Consider the following 22,420-nt stretch of genomic DNA (forward strand, 5'->3'; position numbering starts at 1 on the left):
ACAGACAAAATAAGTCACCCTATACAAACCAACCAATGTTTAAAAAGGCTATTGGCTACACCAATTAAAATAAGCCAAACTACCCTGGTAGCAGGCATAAAAGTGTGTTCCTTCTTTGTTCTGGCTGTCTCCTCCTGCCTGCGTGCTGAGAGGGGAGTCCCCAACATGCTGGATAAGTAAAATCCTCATGCGTTTCTGCAATGATGGTGGTCTCTGTGCTCTTTGTGGGTGAGGGTTTTTTGACAAGCTACAACACTCTCATACCCTTCACCCAGCTTCTCTTGTTACAACTTTAAGTTCAATTTTTCTAGTGAATTATTGAAAACCAAGATGAGTTCACAGATCTTAAACATTTTAAAAATGAAGATCTGGTGGTACCTAGGACATTTACAGTATTTATTACACAACTACCCACTTCTACCTCCAAAATAATTTTATCACCTCCTCCCTAGTGAGCATTCCCCAAGGCTCCCTCCACTCATGAGGGCCCTTGCCACTCACCACAAGTCTTTGTCAAAGCCCCATAAACCTCTCTAGACCACACGCTCCAGTCTTCCGCAGACCTTTAGTCAGAATTTTTCTTTTTTAATTGTGTTTTTTGGTTTGTTTGTTTGTTTTCTGTTTTGTTTGTTTTTGGTTTGGTTTTTTGTTTGGTTTGGTTGGCTGGTTTTTTGCTTTTGTGTCACCTAGTGTTAAGATTAAAGGCATGCACCACCAAATTTACTCCCTTTTTTACTCCAAATTTTAATGTATCCATTGTAGATAAACCTGATCTCCTAGCAAACTTGGATAGTTAGTTTTCTTGGCTTTTTTTTCAATGTCTTTCATATCTCTCAACCCATGAGATAGGGGCTGGATAATCAATTACATAGAATAAATAAATCTAGACAGTCAGTCTGCTGCTGAACTTAGTCCGCCAACACGGATTTATCCGCTGTGTTAGGCATTACCGAGGTGTTTTAATGCCGTAGACATCCAATTGTTCTTTTACCAGTGAGCAACGCAGTCAATTTTTGCTCCGGGCTGAGAATAGACCGTCAAGTGAACTCTGGGATGAGTTCGGGATTGCAAGACAGGGCAACTCCCAGAGGCTCCGAATGCCCACGTGAACCCCCTCGGGCCTTCCCACCTCAAGTGAGACCCGAGCTGGGGGGCGGGGAGACGGGCGGGTTCTCGGGCTCCCGAGCAACTCTGGATTGGCCAAGATTCCAGCCCCGCTCTTCGTGGATCTGACCGCGCGAGCTGACTAGGGATCCGGAGACTGCCCCGAAGGGAACGTAAGCTGCATTCCCGGAGGGGCGGGCGGTACGGGAGCCGCTTCCGGGTGAGCCGCCCCGCCCCCACGTGGGCTTGCGCTTATAGAGCGGGAGAGCGCGGTGTCCAGAGCGCGGCTCGGAGCAGCGGTGAGCAGCGTCCTTGATAGGTGAGCAGGCGCCGGCCTCTGGGAAGAGGCGGGTTGAGGGTGGGGGACGGGACCCCAGCACAAGGTGAGGTGCACCCCTATGGCGCTGTGTTCCCGAAGCTCTGACGCTGTAGCGGAGACGCTGTCCTTATGCACCTACTAGAGTGGGCGGGATTCTTGCCGCTACACGGTCTTGCTGCGCCCGGGCTTCGGGACTCAAAGCTGGGCTCCACCCGCCCCCTTTCTCGGAGGCCGCAGGGGTAGCCTCGGTTTCTGCAGAGCGCGATCTGTCTGGCAGGCTGGAGAAGTGGGGAAAACAATAAGGGTCGCTTGTGCTAGTTCTCTCCTGCTTCTGCTCATTCAGTCATACAACGACCCATTGAGATCCGCTTAAGCCCCAGACCACATGAGAAGACAAGCAGTCATACAGCTTGAAACAAGAATTTGTCCCCATGCCTTTTAAATCCCAAAGTCACATACTAGCCACCCTGCTACCAGCCGTGCCCAGGTCTAGGTTAAACCTTTCTTCCCCTACTCTCACCTGGAATCTGTGTCCTCTTCCATACTGGGACTATAACGTGTGAACTCTGTCCTTCTAATGCCAAAAGTCCTGGTGAGGACTGAGGGCTGCTAGACTCCAGAAGTTTGGACCATATTTATAGCAGACCTGCCGTATGAGACCTGCCCTTCTCGAGTTCAATTTTACAGTTGTTTGATGTAAAAGCTCTCAGCCAGAATATTTTAGCAGTCTGTGGAAAGGCAACTCCTAGCTTGAAATGGCTAGACCTGGGCAGCAGGGGGGATTATGCTCCCACACTAGATGTGCTCTAAGGTCTAGTTCTTTAACCCCTCCTAACACCCTGGCAGGTGGCAGCTAGAGTATGCAGGAAATGCAAATGGGCCACCGGGCAGTACCTTTTCAGAACTGCTCACAGATGCCTTTCCTGGGCCTCTTTGGGCTTCAGATTTCCCAGCTCTGAACCTTCTACCTAGCTGGCCCACCTGACTTGTCTCCTCCCTAGCCAGGACAGAGCCTGCTCGAGCTGGCACCACTTCACTACTATGTATGCCAAGAGCACAGCCTCCGGAATCCATTGTGGGGTACAACCTGGGAGCCCAGGCTCTGAAGCTTTCTCTCAGCTGCTCCCAGTGGCAGTCTCACTCCCAGGGCGAGGGATGCTACCTCCTAAGGGAGGTGAGACCTTTACAGTCTTTTCAGAAAAGCTACCCCGAAGTGTCTCTAAGAAACTACAGTGTTCCATTGTCCAGTACATGCTGCTGGAGGGCCGCTAGCCTCTCTCAACCTCAGGCAGTGGCTGGAATGTATGTCCTTCCCTAGGTGTGGCAAAGGGTCACACAGTACAGCCTACTCATCCCAGCTCAGCACTAGCCATAGATTTAGCGTTACTTGCCGCAGCTACCGTGGTGTCAGACACACCTCATCAGTAATCCGATCTTCTCTACAGCATGCAGGCTTGATAATATCAGCACATTTTAAAGTTTGAAAAAAAAAAAAAAAGTGGGGGAGGATCCGAAAGGCCTTGCCCATAGTTATAGAATCAACTCTGGGATTGTTTGGCCCAGAAACAGTTGTTTCTGCAATACCTTGTATAGCTTGCTAGCAGAGTGAACCTGTTGTAAAATGGGAGAGAAGGTAGCCTGGGCTCCTGTGGTCTTGTGTTCCTGTATTCCTAGGCCCCTGTGTTACTGTATGAGGCACAGGGTTTAAGCTCAAGTTTGCAAACCCCCTTAATTTGTGGAAAATGCCCTGCCCATGTTTGGAAATCTTCCAGACTCTGAAGGGCTTCTCTCAAAGAAAAACCCTGATCTAGAATTGGTTCTATAAAACAGAAACAACGCTGGGCACCTTCCCACTCTATGGACGTTGATTAAGCATCTGCTGTCACACACTGTATAGTACAGGGCCCTGGGCTGGAAGTCTCAGGTTAGTCCCTACCTCTGCCTTACTCACTGGGTGAGCTCAGGTGGCCTTCCATCCCTTCATTTCTCCTATCAAACTGTGAGGGATTGAATAGAGCTTTTTTTCTTTTAAATTGGCACCAACGTCTCTTTCAGTTTTATCTAGTGCCCAAAATAAAAACCTATATCCGGGCAGGAGATATCTCAGTGATCAAGAACACGTATTGCTCTCACAGAGTACCTGGGTTTGGTTGATTCCACAGCCATAAGCCACACTAGTTCCGGGGACCATACAACCTCTTCTGAATTCTGTGGGCATTGCAAATATGTGATACATACGCGTGCATGCAAGCAAAACACTCCTAGCCATAAAATACGCCTTTAAAAGTTCAAAACAAAGCAAACAAACAAAGCCTAAAGCAAAGTTGGACTGTTTTGGCTAGGAATGTAACTCAGTGGTGGAGCGTAGGGGTCCAGGGGTTCAGTCCCACCACAAGCAAACAGGAACTGTGAGGTGCGCCTCCTCACACGCCTCTCCTCTCTTCTTCCCCTCCCTCCCCTCCCAGCTACCCTGAAGCAAAATCTGGGCAGCGCAGCTCCTCGGTGGCCCTCCAAGTTTTACTTATGGGCAGATGGCCTATCAGCGTTGCTCCCTTAAGCTCTTAAAGGAGATGAGTGAACGCCAGGGAATGCAGGTGTGGATTCCAGAAGCCAGGGCCTGCTACAGACATGATTCTTAGGCAGAATATGCACCTGGTTCCAAAACCTGACCCCAGTCCAGAACGGCACTGAGCGAGTTCCATAACCTCTCTGAGCCTCTATTTCATAATTGCTAAGAGTTATGTTGATTTCACAATGTAACTTAAATGAGATAAAGTACTGCCTTAGACACCTTGCACCTAGGTAGAGGGAGACCAACTGGAGTCCAGCACAAATTCAGATTCGGGGCTTTATCATTAACCAGCTATGTCATTTTGAGCAAATAGTTGTGCATCTCAGGGCAACCTCCTGGCAGATGTGAGAGCCAAATTCTGCAAAAAGAGTCTATATAGATAAACTCTCGAATGTGCTGAGTGTGTTATTTAGGAGCCAGAACATCTCTAAGGAGGCTTGGCCTCTCTCTCTTGTGTCCTGTGATGAGGCTGGCCCACCCAGGGGTGTGGTGGCAGGGTTGGTCCTTGTGTGGTTCCTGATAACCTCAACCCCAGCAGGAGGGAAAGGGGATAAGGTGGGCCCCTGAGCTGCCTGGGAGGGAGCTGAAGGAGCCTGAGAGAGTGGGAGCACAGCCAGGCACACTGAAGGGTCCCTTGGGTTCTGGGCTTGTTTTCACTGGTAATTTGCTGTAGGACTTTGGGTGAGTACTGCCCCCTCTTGATGTCCCCTTTGTTGGAGGAGCAGAGATTCAAGCCTTCCAGCCTCTACTGTCTGTAGCTTTCTCTCTCTTCCTTTCCTTTCTTTCCCTTTCCTTTCCTTTTCTACTTGGCTGCTTAGTAGCCAAAAGGAAATGTCTAAAATGGAGCTGGCTGTCCAACTCTGAGTCCCACCACCCTCTTCCTGCCTTGTCCCTGTCTCTGCTGCCCCCTGGGTCAGAGCATCCGCCCTAAGGGACAGCCTCTTGGCTGCCTCCAGATGGCCCTTCCTTCTCCGCCTCCTGGCCTCCCACGGCTCCTGTGCTCCTCTGCTTCCTGTCTGCTCTCCTCAGCCACAGAGTTCTCTCAAAGCCAGGCTCGGGCCAGGCCAGTGCCCTATTTGCTGCTCAGAACTCATCCCTGTCAAAAACCCTCCACCTCTTCTGTATGACCCCTGCTACATCCTCAAGACTTCAGACCAGTCTGCAATCATCCTCATTCACTTTCGTGAGAGGAACACTCTCTTTATCCTTGCCAGATTCACGCATCTTACAGAACAGAGCCCAAGCCCTGTCTTCTACAAACTCCTCTGCCCTCCTCCCTGGGCCCATAGATCATGTAGGCGTGGGCTGCCAGGTTCTGCAGTACACTAATCAGCCCTGCTCTAGGGACTGGCCTATGACTTCCAGAAGGCACCTATGAGGGTATATTGGTGGGCTGGCATACAGTAGGTGCTCCTGAAATAATGTTACGCCCGGGTTTCCTTCAGTCTTCTATCACTGACTTGGCATGCAATTATTGTCTCGTTCTCAGCGGGATGAAATATCTGCCCTATGCCAGGGTCATTGTGTGGGGAGAGCTGGTGTGGGAGGTGGACATGAAGTCAGCACAGCCCCTGCCTCTTGCAAAAGCTCTGTCAGCTAGCCACAAGATAAGCCAGTGCCACAAGGAGCTGTTATAGAAGAGAGATTATGAAGTGAGCAAGAAGGAAGCTGCGGTGGGAGAGGGAGAAGTTGGTGGCATGCTTACTTGAGGGAAGGCTGCACAGTGTAGACCTAGGGAAAGGGGATAGCATGACATCACAAAACAAGTGCTTGCCTAACGTGTGTAAAAGTCTGGGGTTCCGGTCTCATCATCATCCCTGCACTTGGGAGGTAGGCACAGGACAATCGGGAGTCCATGGTCATCCTTAGCTACATTCAGGAAATTCAGAGCCAGCCCTGTCTCAAAAGAAAACCAACAAAATGGGGGAAGGAGGGGAGACAAGAAAGTACAGTGTAGGGCACTGATTGGCCAGCACAGAAGGCTCCTTGGTCACAGGAGCTCTAAGAAGCCACCGTACCAGGACGGTGCATGTGCGTGTCTGCGTCAGTCATACATGCAGTGCTTGGTACACAATGAGCCTACTGCTTCAGCCCACACAGCAGGGTCTTAGCAGTACTTGGCACTAACAGCAAAGTTCCAGGGCATCTTACTTTCTGCTTATCTAAAATTCTTGCCAAGCAAGTTTGAGGCCAGGCTGAATTACATAGTGAAACCCTGTCTCAAAAAGCAAAGCAAAGCACTCAGGCTGGGGCTGTAACTCAGTAGTTGAAAGCTTGCCTGACATGTGCAAAGCCCCTGGGTTCAATCCACGGCATCACAAAAAAAAAAAAAAGTAACCTCTGAATCCGCCATAATTGTGGGCATTTTTCATGGAGTAATTGAAGTTTAAACGCTGTGGTGATCAGTGCTTCTCACAATAAACACAGGAAGAATCGATTCGGTTTTTCTTTTATTCCTAATTTTCTGATTCTTTGCTAAGACACAATTTACAGTTATTAGAAAACTAGTGTGGGGGGGTTCATTTTGTTTTTTAACTAGCAGTCCTGTGAACCATGGCCCAAATACTATTATGACATTGAAATTGCTTTGAAGGTTCTACAGGTATCCCTGCCTTACCTTGCCCTGGAAAGGGAGCAATTGATAAAACCACAGCATGAGGAGCAGAGGCTGGAGAGGGAGGGAGGCAGGACTGTGGAAGCCAGACTGGACCCCAGGCACATGTCTTTTGTTTCCTGGTGCCCTCTACAGAGCTGAGGCTGCAGCAGACACCCAGGAGCTGCCACTCCATCCAGCAGACTTCTTTGTGTCCCACTGCCCCGACCATGCACCACCAGTCCGTTCTGCACAGCGGCTACTTTCACCCACTGCTTCGGAGCTGGCAGAGCACTACCTCCACCGTCAGTGCCTCCAACCTCATCTATCCCATCTTTGTCACGTGAGTCCCCCAAATGGGCCAGACCCTGGATCTGCCCAGGGTAGGAGCACGTGTGTGACTGGAACAGGCATTGGGATTGTTGGGAGGAGGGGGCCTCAAAGTGGGCTGTAGGCTGAAACAGAAGGTTTTGTGAATGGCCTGTGAGGTTAAGGACAGTATAGTCTATGGAACCATACGAGCCCTGAAATGAAGATGGTATGTCTTGGCCAAAGTCACTTAAGTCAGAATATATCTAAGCTGGGACACAAGGACCCTGTGACTTCAGAGTCCAAGTCCTTCCTGTGATTGCTGTTCTTATTACAGTTCTCAGTGCCACATTACTGTTCCTGTTGTTATTTCAGGCCCTGGGCTTGCCCAGGCACGGGAGCCACACACAGGATCCCTCACATTCCCTCCATCTCTACTTCCATGTCTCTTCTCAGCTTTCATTCCATCCTTCCCAGGCACTGTTGCCACCACCCCTTCCCACAGCCATCAATCCATAGCCCTCTCTTGCTCTTACAGGGATATTCCTGATGATGTCCAGCCTATCGCCAGCCTCCCAGGAGTGGCCAGGTAGGAGGCGTGGTGACTGTCAAGGGGATGGTAAGAGAAGAGATTTCACGGGTGAAAATACCAGGAAATAGAAGCACGCCCAGCAGGTAGCAGATTTGGAAAGGCACTGTGGAAAGAAGGATTTCATGGGAGACTAAGCTGTTAGCCAGTACAGAAGGTGACCTCGTAAAGTGACAAGCATTCTATCATCGGGGACATTTGTGGCAGAGGCTGCTACAGGCAGAATCTGGGCTTGAGACGGGACTTGAGTAAAAGCCATGGAGTAGTCTGCTACAGCTAACTCTCTAGTACTCTGTTTATAACCCTATTTGCCCACTCCTGTGGTGGGTATGTTACTGCTTATCCCTGGACTGTGGGTCTTGCACTCTCTGGGTTCCTGCACAGCTTGGCTCTTCACTGAGCTTTTTGCTGAGGAGCTCTCACATGCTAGCCAGCCTGTTACCACAGAGCCGTAGCCCCAGCCTGCAGCCAGGCTTTTAGCAAAAGGGGTTGTTTGAAGGGGTGGAGGCCTGCGCAGGGCACCTGTTACCTTAGCACTTTACATTTCCTTACCCCACCCCTCCCCCAGGTATGGTGTAAACCAGCTAGAAGAGATGCTGAGACCTCTGGTGGAAGCTGGCCTGCGCTGTGTCCTGATCTTTGGCGTCCCCAGCAGAGTTCCCAAGGTGAAAAATGGAAGAGTTGAGAGGGGAAGATGGGGACTGAGCACATTCTCAATTTGTAAAGTGCGTGTTGCTCCAGCTTGAGGACCTGAGTTCAGTTCTAAGACCCGTGTTGAAAGCTGAGCAGAACGTGCAGAACGTGCCTGTGATCCCAGTGCTGAGGAGACCGAAACCTAGGTCCCTGGGGTTTGCTGGATAGCTGGTGGTCTGCCTGAATTGGAGAGTTCCAGGTTCAGTGAGAACCTGTGGCATGGTGGTACACATCTGTAACCCCAGCATGGGACTGCGTGGGGAGCAGCCATGTCTCTCTGAGTTCAAAGCCAGCATTGTCTGTATAGCTAGTTCTACGCCAGCCAGAGCTACACAGTGAGACCTTGTCTCCAAAGCAAAGAAATTCAAGGTGAAAAATGATTAAGGAAGACACCTAGCTTTGACATATGGTCTCTATGCACACATGCACCGGTGCACGCGCTCCCACAGACACACACACGTGAACACATGTATACACATATAAGAAGGAAGAAGGAAGACAGAGTGAGGAAGGGCTGAAGTGTCATACTCTGTGTGTCCTTGCTCTGCCCTGTGCAGGCTCTGGGGCCACAGTTATATTGCTGCCTTGCCTGCCTTTGGCCCAAGGTCAGGAAGCTCGTAAGTAGGACTGGGACACCGTAACGGGGCGAGTCAAGCCCCAGTCCAGCTCCAGGCTTCTGTTGTCCCCTCTACAGACAGGGCCAATCCAGTGTATCCTCATCTAGAGTCTGATGGGGTGAAAGGAGAAGGTTGAGCCTGATCTTTGATGGCAACCACTATGCCTTTTGAAAAGCATCCGTAATAGACATACCACCTTGTCCTTCCCCTGCCTCCAGGATGAACAGGGCTCTGCAGCTGACTCTGAGGACTCCCCAACTATTGAGGCTGTCCGTCTGCTGAGGAAGACCTTCCCTACCCTCCTAGTGGCCTGTGACGTCTGCTTGTGCCCCTACACCTCCCATGGCCACTGTGGTGAGTTCCCACATCCCCTCTTGTGAAGCCCACCTTTCCTCCAGGGTAGGCACATACAGGGACTCAAGGTGCAATCCCAGATCCATCCATCTTGTCCCCCAGGCCTACTGAGTGAAAATGGAGCATTCCTAGCAGAGGAGAGCCGACAGCGGTTGGCAGAGGTGGCACTGGCCTATGCCAAGGCAGGTGAGTGAGCCCCCTAGCAGCAGGGACAGGAGGGTGGCATAATGGGGCAGAGAGATCCAGAATTCTGTAGGCCACCCTTTGTTTTTCAGGCTGTCAGGTTGTAGCTCCGTCAGACATGATGGACGGACGAGTTGAGGCCATCAAGGCTGCCCTGCTAAAACATGGACTTGGCAACAGGGTATGGGCTGAGGGTGTGGGGATGCATGGGAGGAGAGGGCCTGGGCCAGGCTGAGGGTGGGAGGGGGGTAGGGATGCACTGGAGGAGAGGGCCTGGGCCAGCCCTAGGAGTATGGCTCAGTAAAGTACTTTCTTGCAAAGGTGGAGACCTGAGTTTGGATCCCCCAACCCATGGCAAAAGCAGGCATGATGATATATGCTTGTTCTCCCAGTGATGGTGAGGTTGAGCTTGCTGGCTAACCTGCCTACCCTTGATAAAGTTCTAGGCCGGTGAGAGATATCTGTCTCAAAAGGTGGGTAGAAGCTGAGGAATGATGCTGAAGTTGTTCTCTGAACTCCACATGCATATGCACACATGTGCATATGCACACACATGAACCCACATAGACAGTGAATCACAAAGTTGAGAGCAGTGCTGGATGAGGCCTTTGGGACCCATCTCAACCTCAGAGAGAGAGATGATGGCCTAGTGTTGGATGAGACTGGATTAGAAGCCCTTCCCTTCCTGCCCGAGGAACTTTCCCTGTCACTTTACTCCTGGGATTCAGGAAGAGCTGACTCAGCCTAGACCCCATTGGTCTTCCCTATAGGTCTGTGTGATGAGCTATAGTGCCAAATTTGCCTCCTGTTTCTACGGTCCTTTCCGGTGAGTGGCACCAGCAGTGATCTGTTAAATTCCTGGTCCATTCACCTGCAGTGGGCCCCCGGCATCGTGATGTTATTCTTTTGCAGGGATGCAGCTCAGTCAAGCCCAGCTTTTGGAGATCGACGCTGTTATCAGCTGCCTCCTGGTGCCCGTGGCCTGGCCCTCCGAGCAGTGGTGAGTGATCAGAACTTAAGCCCCGTATCCCCCCACCCTGCCCTGTCCTGTCCCTGTCTCAGGTGCTGCCCACACTTTGCCTCATCCCTAGGCCCGAGACATTCAAGAAGGAGCTGACGTGCTCATGGTGAAGCCAGGATTGCCCTACCTGGATGTGGTGCAAGAGGTGAAGGACAAGGTGAGCTTGGAGTGGGGCTTGGGAGAGCACATTCCCTATAGTGCACCCTGAATGGAGGGGCTCTCAGAGCAGTCTGAGCCGGAAGCGCTATGCCCCTGAACAGGAGCCCGCTCCTCCCACCCCTGCCTAGATACCGGGTTGTCTCTTCTGCCACAGCTCACAGGAGTCTTTGGACAGCTCTGGCTGGACAGTTTCTGAATGAGCAGGGCAGTGAGTGGTGAATCGGAATGGGGCAGGGAAGAAGCGACAGTCCCTTGAACCCGTGTGTCTTTCTCTGCAGCACCCGGAGTTCCCCCTCGCAGTATACCAGGTGTCTGGAGAGTTTGCCATGTTGTGGCACGGAGCCCAGGCCGGGGCCTTTGATCTCAGGACTGCTGTAATGGAGACCATGACGGCCTTCCGCAGAGCCGGTAAGCAGGGGTGAGGTTTGTGACCTGTGTCACAGGGACTAATGGGCTCTCTGCCCAAGGTCTGAGAAGCCTAGAAGTTCTGATCTCTAGACACTGGTAGAAATGAGTAGAAAGGTGGAAAAAGTATGCAGAAGTGGGACTCCATAGAACTCTTTGGTTGTGAGAAGCTGGGCAAGCCGCTTCTATAAATCTCACAGTCCTTGTCCATACCCGGTAAGTATTTGTCTGGAGGAGTACCTGCGATAATATGTAGTGTATGCTTATTACTCTGTAAATGGGAGCAGGTTTGGTTAATATCATTCACCATCCTGGTCATTCAGGCTCCACAGCCAGGGATTTAACAGCAGGCTCTTGTTCTCCCCACTCACCAGAAAGGTCCACAGACAAGCAACTTGGGCACTGTAGCTCATCACTGAAACCTTTGGTGAGACAATGGGTCTGAGCTTAGTCGGCCCTGGCTGGGTAACTGGGCAAGAGGAGAAAGAACCTCAGCTAAGAAGTAAGGTCTGTAGTCTGGTCTTGGGGCTGCACTGGACCAGCAGAGCAGTCAGGCTTACACTCGCCTGCATCTTCCTCTGCACTTGCCACCTATCAGCAAATCAAGGCCCAAGACAAGAGAATGACTTGTTCAGTGTCTGGAGCTAGCTACAGCCAGACTCAGCCCTAGGCTGTGCCACCAGGCCATGCCTCTCCCCGGTGATCTTCCTCTGTCTGGCCCTTGTACCCCAACTGTGCTGGTAGCTGACGTCACATCCCTCCCATTTCTGTTGTCTGTACAGGTGCCGACATTATCATCACCTACTATGCACCGCAGCTGTTGAAGTGGCTGAAGGAAGAATGAAGGAAGTGTCGGATTTGATCTTGACCAAGCGCCCTGGGCCTTACAGAAGGGGGAAAGTAAATGTGCTGTTAGAACTGTGCCCTGTGCCCTCTTTCTGCCCACGCTGCTGGCAGGGTGCAGCGCCCTCGGTGGTTTGCCAGCATGCTAAACTCCCACTCACAGCTGCAGCCTTCCAGGCCCTCCAAGTTTCCCACTCTGGCTCAGCCCAGAGACCCTCCTCCCTGCTCTGCTGAGGTGTGGCCTCAGCTTGGCAGGTCTCAAGAGCCTCAGGCTTGGGGCTTTGGGACAAGAGGAGAGCAGTTGGAGCTTGAAACCTAAAGAGTTATTCATTAATGAGGATCAAACCCCAGAAGCAGCAGGGATTCCTGGCCGCAGGAGATGCCAGCATCAGAAAGTCCGGTCTGCACAAGTCAGTTCCTGAGAACCTCTGCCCAGGGCAGATGGACACAGCAGGATGCACAGCAGCGCTTCTCTGTAGGATGTATACAGAGAAAGGGGAGCGTAACAAAGCAGGTGAAGCAATACATGCTAGAAAGGGGAAGTCCAAGACAGAAGCTGTCCCTGAGTTGAAACCTTAAAGGGACAAAGAGGGCCAGCAGATGTGCTCAGAGACCCCTTTGGTAAGAGGAGCTTGGCAGGGCTAGAGGGCAGGCGAGAAAGAGGAACGTGGATAACAGAGGGGAGGTTGGAATAGTTCATTCCCTGACTTGGCAGGGTCCTGAAGTTTTGTTTTGCATCTTTGGGACAGCCATCTTAAAGATTTGGGCTTGTTTGGTTTAGTTTTCTCCACTAAGTATCCCTGGCCTCACCCACCTAGGCAAGCACTCTGCCACTGAACTGTACCTATAGCCTTAAAGACACGTTCTGGAGACCAGACTAGATGTTTTGCGGGAGGTAGATAAGGGAACAAGAGAGAGTGAGGTTGTCTTTGTGGGTTTCTGAAGCTGCCCAGCTGGTTTTAGTTCATTCATCTGACATGACACCGGTACTGTGGCTAATGAAGGTTAGGGCCAGTTTGCAGGCACACCTGACTTTAGAGGTGGAGGCCCTATCTAGCTCTGACTCTAAAGCGATGTCATTCTTAAGGTGCAGAATTAATTAGTTAATTGGCGACTCCTGCAATCAGACTGGTCCAATACTTGCTGGCTTTCTTTTATAGCTGTGAATAACTCAAGAGCTGATTTTCCTACTTCTCAGCCTTCTGGAAGGTAGCCATCAAAATCAAATCAGCCCTAAACTGTCTCTTTCTTGGATCCTGAACATAGATTTACCATCTAGAACCCAGATCACTAATTTAAAACATGCTATCTTCGGGCCAGGGGTATACCAGACTAGACTTGTACTATCTTGGCTGTTATACAGCCTCTGAGCTCTGTGGTTAAAATGGTTCGTGTGTTAGGGAAGCCATCACGAAGCTGTTCAGAGAGCCAGGAGACGTGCTACCCTGCATGTGCCAAGGCCCTAATGTGTCCAAGCGCAATGGCAAATGGGAAGGTCACCAGGTCCCGACCTTTGAAGGATCAGAAAACAGTCCCCCTGAAGGACTGATGTTTGGATGAATAGCTAAGCTGAGACATAATTGACCAAGAGCCTTCCAGGGAAAGAACCTTTGTGCAAAGTTCCTGGAGCCAAAGTGGAACTGGATGAGCACAGGGCTGGTGTGGCCCGCACACCAGGAAGAATACAGGAACAGGTGGCCTGGACATCAGCGTTCTCGGTCTAAGCCGTACAGGGGCTTCGATGCCACACTCCTCCACCTTTATCCCAAGATCAAGGACGCCAGCAGGGGAATGACCATGTTGTGGTTTTCACTTAGTAACACCATGGCATTGTGCAGATGAGATGTTTGAATTCCATGGTGACCATAGGGATGCAAAAAAGGGAGATGTATTTAGAGTATAGTTTAGACCTGCTTCTCTGAATGGCAGGTGGCCTGACCATTTAATGGAGAAAGCAGACTCGAGGTAGCTAAGTTTAGCTTGGGGTCCTTGGCAATGAGAAAGGTCTAGCTAAGAGATTTTGATGGCACCCCCCACTAAGGCTACTCACATTTTCGGCAGAACTGGGTTAAAGGTTACAAAGAAAACCAGATGTAACATTCTGACCCAGCTCCAAAGCCCCTACCCTTAATCACTCTTGACACCTCCCAGTAAGGGACAGTGAGAAAGATGGCTGGCCTCTGCTGTGTGACTAACTGGTATGGGCGGAAGACCTTGGAGCCCATTTTCCCCTAGAGCTGGGTCTTGTCACCTGAAGTGTCCACTTGGTGGCAGCCACCTACATCTTTGCAAACAAAGCAGGCACAGGCAGACATGGCTTACGCCTAAGGGCTTCCTGCACAGAAGGGCTTCCTGGACTTCAAGACTAACCTAAGCTGCAGAGTAAGATCCTTATTTAAAATCAGGAAGAGACTTGAGAGTCATCTGAAAGGGTTGTAATTGACCTATGCCACATGGCGGTGGGTGTCCGGGGACTTGGTGAGACGTGGTTTTCTCATTCCCCTCTCAAATGTGCCAGTTTAGGCTGTAGTTTGTCCCTTTGGCAGGCATCATAATCAGCCATTTAACTCCTTAAGAGTGGAGAACACCCAGTTTCCAGCTAGCCATCCCATATAGACTGCCAGTCTAGCACAGGAAGGGCCTAGTGATTTGTGGCAGTCTTGAGTCTGGGTACTCTTGGTTGCAGGGACTGAAACTCAGTTCAATAGAAAAAGAAACTGAACTGGTTTGCATGCCTAAATCTTGGTAATGTCAATTATGTGTGTCCCCAAGTCAAAGGCTTTGATCTTTTGGCCTTGGGGAGACTTTATTGTTGGATAAGCGTTCCCAGCCAACAACTTGATCCCTCACTGAAATAACCCCTAAAATTTGTAATCCCAGAGAAAGACCCGTTCTGTCCTGTCCCTGCCATAACAACTCTGGCGATCTGTGATTGTTCTGCGTAGGTCACATGTCTACCATTTGGCTCACTCACTATGAACTGGACAGGGATGGGTGACATGGTTGACCTGCCCCATTACATAAAAGGCTGACAAGGCCTTGGCTCTGGTACCAAATGGTCCTCTGCCTGGAATGCCTTCTCCCTAAATCCATGTGTCTCCTTTTATGTTCTGACCTCAGCTGACCTGTCACTTCCTCAAACCTGATCCAGCAATCTCTCTAAACTCACCCTCTGTATTCGGATTAGTGAATACAAGAAGTCAAAATAACAGTAGTTTTAAAGGTTTTCTTCTTGGGGCTGCTGAGATGACTCAGCAAGTGTAAGTGCTTGCCGTACAAGCCTGACCTGAACTCAACCCCAGGAACCCACTGTGGGAACAGTGGTCAAGTCCAAAACTTGACTCCTGACCACCACACGCCCACTCTGGAACTCATGTATATATTATTTACTTTAAACAACCAGGAGCTGTGTTACCAACTTGTGCAAACAGGGGATTGATCTTAGCTTGTGTCTTATTCTGTTACATCTCATTAATCAAAGATAGTATGGAGGCACATTCTTAGAACTCCAGCACTAGACAGCTGGGGGCAGGAGGATCGTGACATCATCCTAGGCAATGCAGCAACAACTCTGACAAAATCATATGCATGAGCACCAATGGGGTGGAAGCATTCAGACCTCATAAGTCCATCAGAGTCCTAACATTGAAAGGTAGATGATAAGCTGGGCGGTGGTGGTGCACGCCTTTAATCCCAGCACTCAGGAGGCAGAGGCAGGCAGATTTCTGAGTTCGAGGCCAGCCTGGTCTAAAAAGTGAGTTCCAGGACAACCAGGGCTACACAGAGAAACCCTGTCTTGAAAAAAAAGAAAAGAAGGAAGGAAGGAAGGAAGGAAGGAAGGAAGGAAGGTGCTTGTTGAGAATGGGGAACATCTGAACGCAAGTTACTAGTATGGCCATTTCAGAAAACTGGCTCTATCTACTGAAATGAAACACACCGATGGTATCCGGATTTCCACACCTAGTTACTTATCGATAATGTATACTGATGCTCTCTGGGACACATTCGTAATGTTTTCTAATATGTGTGACCACCCCAAACTGGAACTAACCCAAATGTCCATCAGCAATGAGATGTACTTCATTTGTGAATGGACGAATGAGACAGCCATACATTGTGATGTGGATTAACATTAATAAAACATAGATGCGGGCTGGCGAGATGGCTCAGTGGTTAAGAGAGCCAACTGCTCTTCCAAAGGTCCTGAGTTCAAATCCCAGCAACCACATGGTGGCTCACAACTATCTGTAATGAAATCTGATGCCCTCTTCTGGAGTGTCTGAAGACAGCTACAGTGTACTTACATATAATACATAAATAAATCTTTTAAAAATTTTTATTAAATAAATAAATAAAACATAGATGTAAAGGAAGATTGAAGAACGTGCCTGCTGTGTTTCAACATATACTCAGCTCACAAACAAGTGAAAGTACAGTTGAGCCTAGGAGAGGTCTGGAGACAGGTCCATGGTAGAAGGGTACTCGCCTTGTCCTGGTCCAATCCCAGCACCACACACACACACACACACATACACAGAAGTGGGCTATGGTGGCTCATGCGTATATCTCAGCACTTACAAAGCTGAAGCAGGAGGATTGCTGTGAATGAAATAGGGCAACCCCATATTTCTGGGCTACTATACGAAATCCTATATCAAAAAAGGGGCAAGGTGGGGGTTCTTGCTACCATTTGGGGGATAAACAACTGAAAACAGAGATGCTCTAGGCATCTAGATTGGAGGGGAGATCTGAATAGCAGACACAAGAGTATATTCATATTGTGAAAATTCAAAAAAACATACTTTTTTAAATATATGATCTTACTATGTAGCCCTGGCTGGCCTCACAGTCATAGATATTCTCCTGTTCTCTGCCTTTTGAATACTAGGATTAAAGACATATACCATAACACCCGTTGTAGACATTTTTTTCTGTGTTTTAACTGAAAAAAATTTTTAAATAAATAAAAAATTCAAAGTAATGAGAGATGTGTGGTTGGCAGTTGTGCCCTGCCTTGGTTTCCCTGTGTCTTCAACAGGAGACTCAAGGATGGAAAATACTTCATATAAGAAACTTTATTTCCCAGCCAGGGGGTGGTGCATGCCTTTGATCCCAGCACTTGGATCTTTGAGTTCAAGGCCAACCTGGTCAACAGAGTAAGTCCTAGGACAGCCAAGGCTACACAGAGAAACCCTATCTTGAAAAACCAAACAAGGGGCAGGGGTTGATTTGATTTCCCAGAGAGAAAACACCACAAGCTAGCACCTGCAGAGTAAGAAGCCAGGGGGCTTCCGATGGACCAAGGGGTGGAACTGTCAGGGGATTTTAATAATTGAGTTATGGGATGAAAACATCCGTTAAAGGGTATATATGTTTTTCTGTTTGAAATGGGCTCATGCTCCATAACCAAGGCTGGTCTGTAACTTCTGCCTCGGCTTCCTAACTGGGCTTTGCAGGTTTACCACCACACCTGGCTAAGTGTACCCAGCTTTGAAGCTGCAAATCCAAAAGAAGCTAGATTCAGAATATCAAAGACCACCACTATCTTTCCTATGACACCCCAGGCTATTTATTTGTTCCTTGCTGCTGCTAACCTAGAGACAATAAAAAGTAGATTCAAGTGGCCCAACAGTTAGGTCAAGGTCATTACCCCAGGTGAGCCAATACACGCTGGCAAACCCTCTTTGGAGATGGGCAGTGTGCTGTGTAGTATGTGACCTGAAACAAAACTCTTAAGCACCTAGAAGTCTGTTTTCTCTTCTGAAAAGAATCTTCTTAAATGCTCAAAGAGGTTTTCTGTGTGATCTGACTTGATATCTACCATCTGTCACTGTGCCAACAGCACATGGAGAGACCTATCAAATAGCAGCTGACATTGATTATCTTGGAAATCTACTTAAAGCTAGCCTGGATTCTAGCTTTACTAAGTTACTCTTGTCTAGTCTCCAGGGTGGCAGAGTTGGAATCAGAACCTACAGGCTTAGGTTTGAGGTGACCCTGAAAAGAGATACAGTCAGGGATTCCAGGATTCTCTGAAGAACAGGCGGGCCTCTGATGCCCTGGCTATCCTTTCTACCTCCATTTCTGAGGAGCAAGCTTGTGCCGCAAAACCAGTCTGGCAAGTGAGCCGGCTGCTCTGTGACTTTGCACTTTGCTTTCTGAGGCCCAGGGAGAGGGAGCTGAGTCCATCTAAAGTCCACAGAGCCAGGAGATAACAGAAGATGTTTTAAGAGGGTACCTGTTGGGGAGGGGGAGAAACGAGCAGAGGGAAGCCCTCCTGCCCCTGCCCCCCAGCCAATTCCTTGGCAGCACTTACAGCTCATTTCCATTATGAACTTGGTTTTTGCCTGATCCTCCCATGTTCCCGTAGGCAGGAAACTGACATTTTCCTGCTCTATCCACGAGTCAGACACAGAATACAGGTGCTTACTTGGCACCTCACGAATCAACCAGGTTGAGAGGAAAGCTTTGCTTGTTTGCTTTCAACAGTACTTTTGAATATAATCGTGTATTTCAGTTATGAAAACCGCATTTAAAGGGAAACTCTTCTTCCTTTTAAATGTTTGGTTTTTGTTGCTGTTGTTGTTGTTTTGTTTTGTTTTACAGAGAGAAACTAGGGTAGACAGACACGGCGGTGGCGCACCCATAATCCCAGCACTTGGGAGGCTGAGGCAGGAAGATGCTCAGGACCCGTTTACCTGCATAGTGAGACCCTATCTTAAAACCAAGTGTCTAGGTTATTGCAGTCAACAAACTGTGTGTGTGTGACAAGCAGTTCCCTTCTAGAACCAATTGGGGTCTCTCAGAACAGAAAGGGACAGAGCCTTGCTGGAGTCCTCACTGCGTTTGGGGAGCCGGCCTGAGCCCTATAACCCCACTTACCGCCACTCACAAGTTAGTCTAGGTCCCCCAAGTGTCTCCATCCCAGGGAGGCGGGGGCCGGGGGATAGAGATGAGAAGCAAAGAGAACACCTGGGTTGTGATAATGAGGATAAAGGGCAGTGTGGAGGAACGTGATGAGGGGTGAGACAGTGACCTCGAGAAGCCAGGGGACGGTGAAAGGGCGTGAGACAGGGAGCAGGGAAGCTACGGGGTAACCTAAGGGACAAGAGGCCCAAGACTCTCAGCGTGGTGGGTGACGGGCGCGAGGGAGGAGCTTGGTGACGCCTAGAGCGGGGCGGGACGATAATCAATGGCAAGTCCGAGGGTCGCGAGCGAGCTACGGATCGCCTACATAGAGCCGGTGGAGCAGCCCCTGCGTCTCAGGTCGCTTTCCCCGAGCCAGGTAGGTGCGGAGGCCCGGGGCTGGGTGGAGGGCGCTGAACCGTGGGAATCCCGTGCAGCCGAGCTGGGGACGCTGGAGGCCGGCCAGCAGTGGACTTGGCCCCGGAGGCTCTAGTCTCGCGTCCCGCTGCTTTTAGGGTAGTCAGTCCTGCAGCGGAGCCCCAGCCCGGCTACGACTTTTGTCCTGAGACATCCAGAGGACTTTTGGATCCAGTCTGGTTCCTGGCTGGGCCTCAGCCTACCCACCTGCTCATTGAGAGCCCTTTTAAAGTTGTCTCACTATTTTGAGCTGACTTAAATTCTCTTCTTTGTCACATTTCTTTACGCGCCCCGCCCCCACACCTCTCCTCGCCTCTGTTTTGTTTGGCTGCATTCTGAATGAACCCTGGACCCCACAGATTGAAAGACAAAGCTAAGCAGTCCGCTCTGTCTGGAGACAAACCTGCAATCAGTCTCTGACTCCAGGCAGAGAACTGACTGTTAGGTATTTGGCACTAATAACTCCAGGGAGAACTTGCAGCTCAGAGCCATGTTGGAACGGACTGTCTTCTGTCCCACTCTTCCCAGGCTCAACATAATCCAACCTTTAAAAGAATATAAACATGGGTAAGCAAAGGCAGCCCTGGCTAGAGTCTGGACATTTGGGTTCTAATCCAGGCTGTTGGCAGGTTCACAGCCCCTCTCTGGTTCCACCAGCTCCTCACCAGTTATGTTGTTGGTCAGTCTCCAGGAACCTTTCTCTCTTTTGACATTACTAGTAATTTTTTAAATGAAGCCAAGTTGGAAATTTTATTAATAATATTTTAATGCAGGATTAAGCATGAGGGTTAGGGGGGAAAGAAGGACTCTGAGGAAAGTCAGGCATACTCAAGTATAAATATGGGTTTCTTAAACAAGGGCACCATTTTCTAATAATTGTAAAAGGGTCATGGGCTGGAGAGATGGCTCAGAAGTTAATAGCACTGCTGTTCTTCCAAAGGACCCAGGTTCGATTCCTAGCACCCATGTGACAGCTCACAAATGTCTGAAATCCCAGTTCCAGGGCATTTGACACCTTCTTCTGGCTTCACAGGCACCAGGCATGACTGGGGTGCACTTATATACATGGAGGCAAAACACTACATACAGATAATAGCAGCCATAACTGCTTCCTGACTTTGACCTACAGGGCTGTGCACCTGAGCTCAGCTCTGCCCAGAGCACTAGACTTTGCCCAGCCTCAAGGAAGTTTATATATATATTTTCTGTATGTTCTTTTCTCGGGATTCCTCAACCTGCTAAGGAAATTCCCTGAGTTCAAAGACTAACTTTATAGCCAGATTTATAGCCTCATGGCACATACCAACTTCACTATGCTTGTTTTATAGGTTTTTGGTCTACAGAGAAAACCTTAGTATTTAATACCTAGAAATGCCACAGGGGATGGAAACCTGTCTTCTTCCCCAACATCGGACTCATAAGATGTCCAGAAATGTGTTTTGAAACAAATGCATAAATTATTTCATTTAGTCCAAAAATTTTCATTGGGTGTTTTTTTTTTTAAATGATTTGTTTTCTCACCTTCATGTGTGTCTGTGTGAGGGACTGTCCACTGGAGCTGGAGTCACAGAGAGATGTGGGTGCTGGGAATTGAACCCAGGTCCTCTGGAAGAGCAGCCAATGCTCTTAACCACAGAGTCATTGCTTTAGCCCTGGGTTTTACTTTTTAAGCCAGATTTAGCCCAGCTGATCTCAGACTTGCCATATATCCAAGGAAGACTTTGAACTTCTGATTCTCCTGCCTCTTCCTCCTGCCACTATGCCTCCTTTATTCCATCTGGGCATCAAACATAGCTTTATGTGTACTAGACAAGCACTCTAACCAGCCGAGCCACAACCCTAGCTCCAGCCCCAAGATCTTGTGAGGTGGGCACCCTCGTGCTTCTCTTCCAGATGAGACTCATGGGTATTTAGAGTAACTTCCTCCGGTCACATACTTGGTACATCAGGATGCCAGTATCAGTCTCTGACAGCAGGGCCTCAGCATTTACCTCACCTACCAATTTTTCATTCCAGGATCTTGTGCTGAAAGCCATTTCCAAAGTGCCTTGGGACAGCCTACCCCTCTGACCTACACAGCCTGGAAAAGAGCCACTGTTAGTCCGTAGAGGGGTGGCCTGAACCAGCTCAGTAGCTCCTTTGATTCTGGGATCTAAACTGAACTTGATCTCCATGGCACACCGGCTGCAGATGCGTCTACTGACGTGGGATGTGAAGGATACCCTGATCAAGCTCCGCCGACCCGTTGGGGAGGAATATGCCAGCAAGGCCCGGGCCCATGGAGTGGTGGTGGAAGACACAGCCGTGGAACAAGCCTTCAGGCAGGCATACAGGGCTCAGAGCCACAACTTTCCCAACTATGGCCTGAGCCGTGGCCTTACTTCCCGTCAATGGTGGAAGGACGTAGTCCTACACACCTTCCGCCTAGCAGGGGTCCCAGATGCCCAGGCCATGACACCAGTTGCTGACCAGCTATACGAAGACTTCAGCAGCCCTTTCACCTGGCAGGTGTTGGAGGGGGCTAGGGCGACCCTGAAGGGGTGCCGTAAGCGGGGTCTGAAGCTGGCAGTGGTCTCCAACTTTGACCGACGACTAGAGGATATCCTAACAGGCCTTGGCCTGCGAGAACATTTTGATTTTGTTTTGACGTCTGAGGCTGTGGGCTATCCTAAACCCGACCCACGGATTTTCCGTGAGGCTTTGCAGCGTGCTTGTGTAGAACCTGCAATGGCGGCCCACGTGGGGGATAGTTACCTCTGTGATTACCAGGGGTCTCAGGCTGTGGGCATGCACAGCTTCCTGGTGGCAGGCTCAGAGCCTCTGGACTCCACAGTCAGAGATTCTGTACCTAAGGAACATATTCTACCCTCCCTCTCCCATCTCCTGCCTGCCCTTGACCTTCTGGAGGCCTCAAGCCCTATGTCATGAGTCTGGTGAGGGAAGTAGCTGGGACCAAATAAACACTGGAGGCAGGGAGTCTCTTCTCTCTTACCTCTCCTGCAGAGGGAGGTGTCTCCACTCTCCCGCTGAGCCTCCATAATCTAATCTGAGCATAGAACTGCGAGGGCTTGGCAGTAGCCTGGTCTCTGAGCTCACTGTTCATCCCTGTGTTCCTTTTTATGTATTCTTATTATGTGGTGTGTGTGTGTGAGTGTGTGGGATGTGTATCACGGTGTGTGTGTGTGTGTGTGTGTGTGTGTGGCGGTCAGAAGATGATTTGTAGGCGTTGGTCTCTCATCTTTACGTGGGTTCTAGGGATCAAACTCAGATCACAAGAGTTTGTGCCATGAGTGATATCACCCGCGAAGCCATCTCGACAGCTCCCTCTATCCCTTT

The 22,420-nt window shown here is 49.8% G+C and overlaps 2 protein-coding genes across 2 annotated transcripts; both read left to right on the plus strand.

The window, feature by feature from the left end:
- The first annotated feature begins 1,245 nt into the window (after nucleotides 1-1,245).
- Alad (aminolevulinate dehydratase) lies at nucleotides 1,246-11,841 on the plus strand. Its single transcript, XM_021160120.3, has 12 exons — nucleotides 1,246-1,423; nucleotides 6,745-6,931; nucleotides 7,436-7,486; nucleotides 8,055-8,151; nucleotides 9,015-9,150; nucleotides 9,253-9,336; nucleotides 9,426-9,514; nucleotides 10,104-10,159; nucleotides 10,246-10,333; nucleotides 10,425-10,511; nucleotides 10,792-10,921; nucleotides 11,701-11,841. The coding sequence occupies exons 2-12, from the start codon at nucleotides 6,819-6,821 to the stop codon at nucleotides 11,760-11,762; spliced, it is 993 nt and encodes a 330-aa protein (XP_021015779.1). The 5' UTR covers nucleotides 1,246-1,423; nucleotides 6,745-6,818; the 3' UTR covers nucleotides 11,763-11,841.
- Nucleotides 11,842-18,895: 7,054 nt separating this feature from the next.
- Hdhd3 (haloacid dehalogenase like hydrolase domain containing 3) lies at nucleotides 18,896-22,092 on the plus strand. Its single transcript, XM_021160950.3, has 2 exons — nucleotides 18,896-19,046; nucleotides 21,101-22,092. Exon 2 carries the CDS (start codon nucleotides 21,257-21,259, stop codon nucleotides 22,010-22,012), a length of 756 nt encoding a protein of 251 aa, XP_021016609.1. The 5' UTR covers nucleotides 18,896-19,046; nucleotides 21,101-21,256; the 3' UTR covers nucleotides 22,013-22,092.
- The last annotated feature ends 328 nt before the right edge of the window (nucleotides 22,093-22,420 follow it).

Source organism: Mus caroli, unplaced genomic scaffold, assembly GCF_978045245.1.
Source record: "Mus caroli unplaced genomic scaffold, Mus_caroli_1 scaffold_6, whole genome shotgun sequence".
In the NCBI taxonomy this organism is placed as follows: Eukaryota; Metazoa; Chordata; class Mammalia; order Rodentia; family Muridae; genus Mus; species Mus caroli.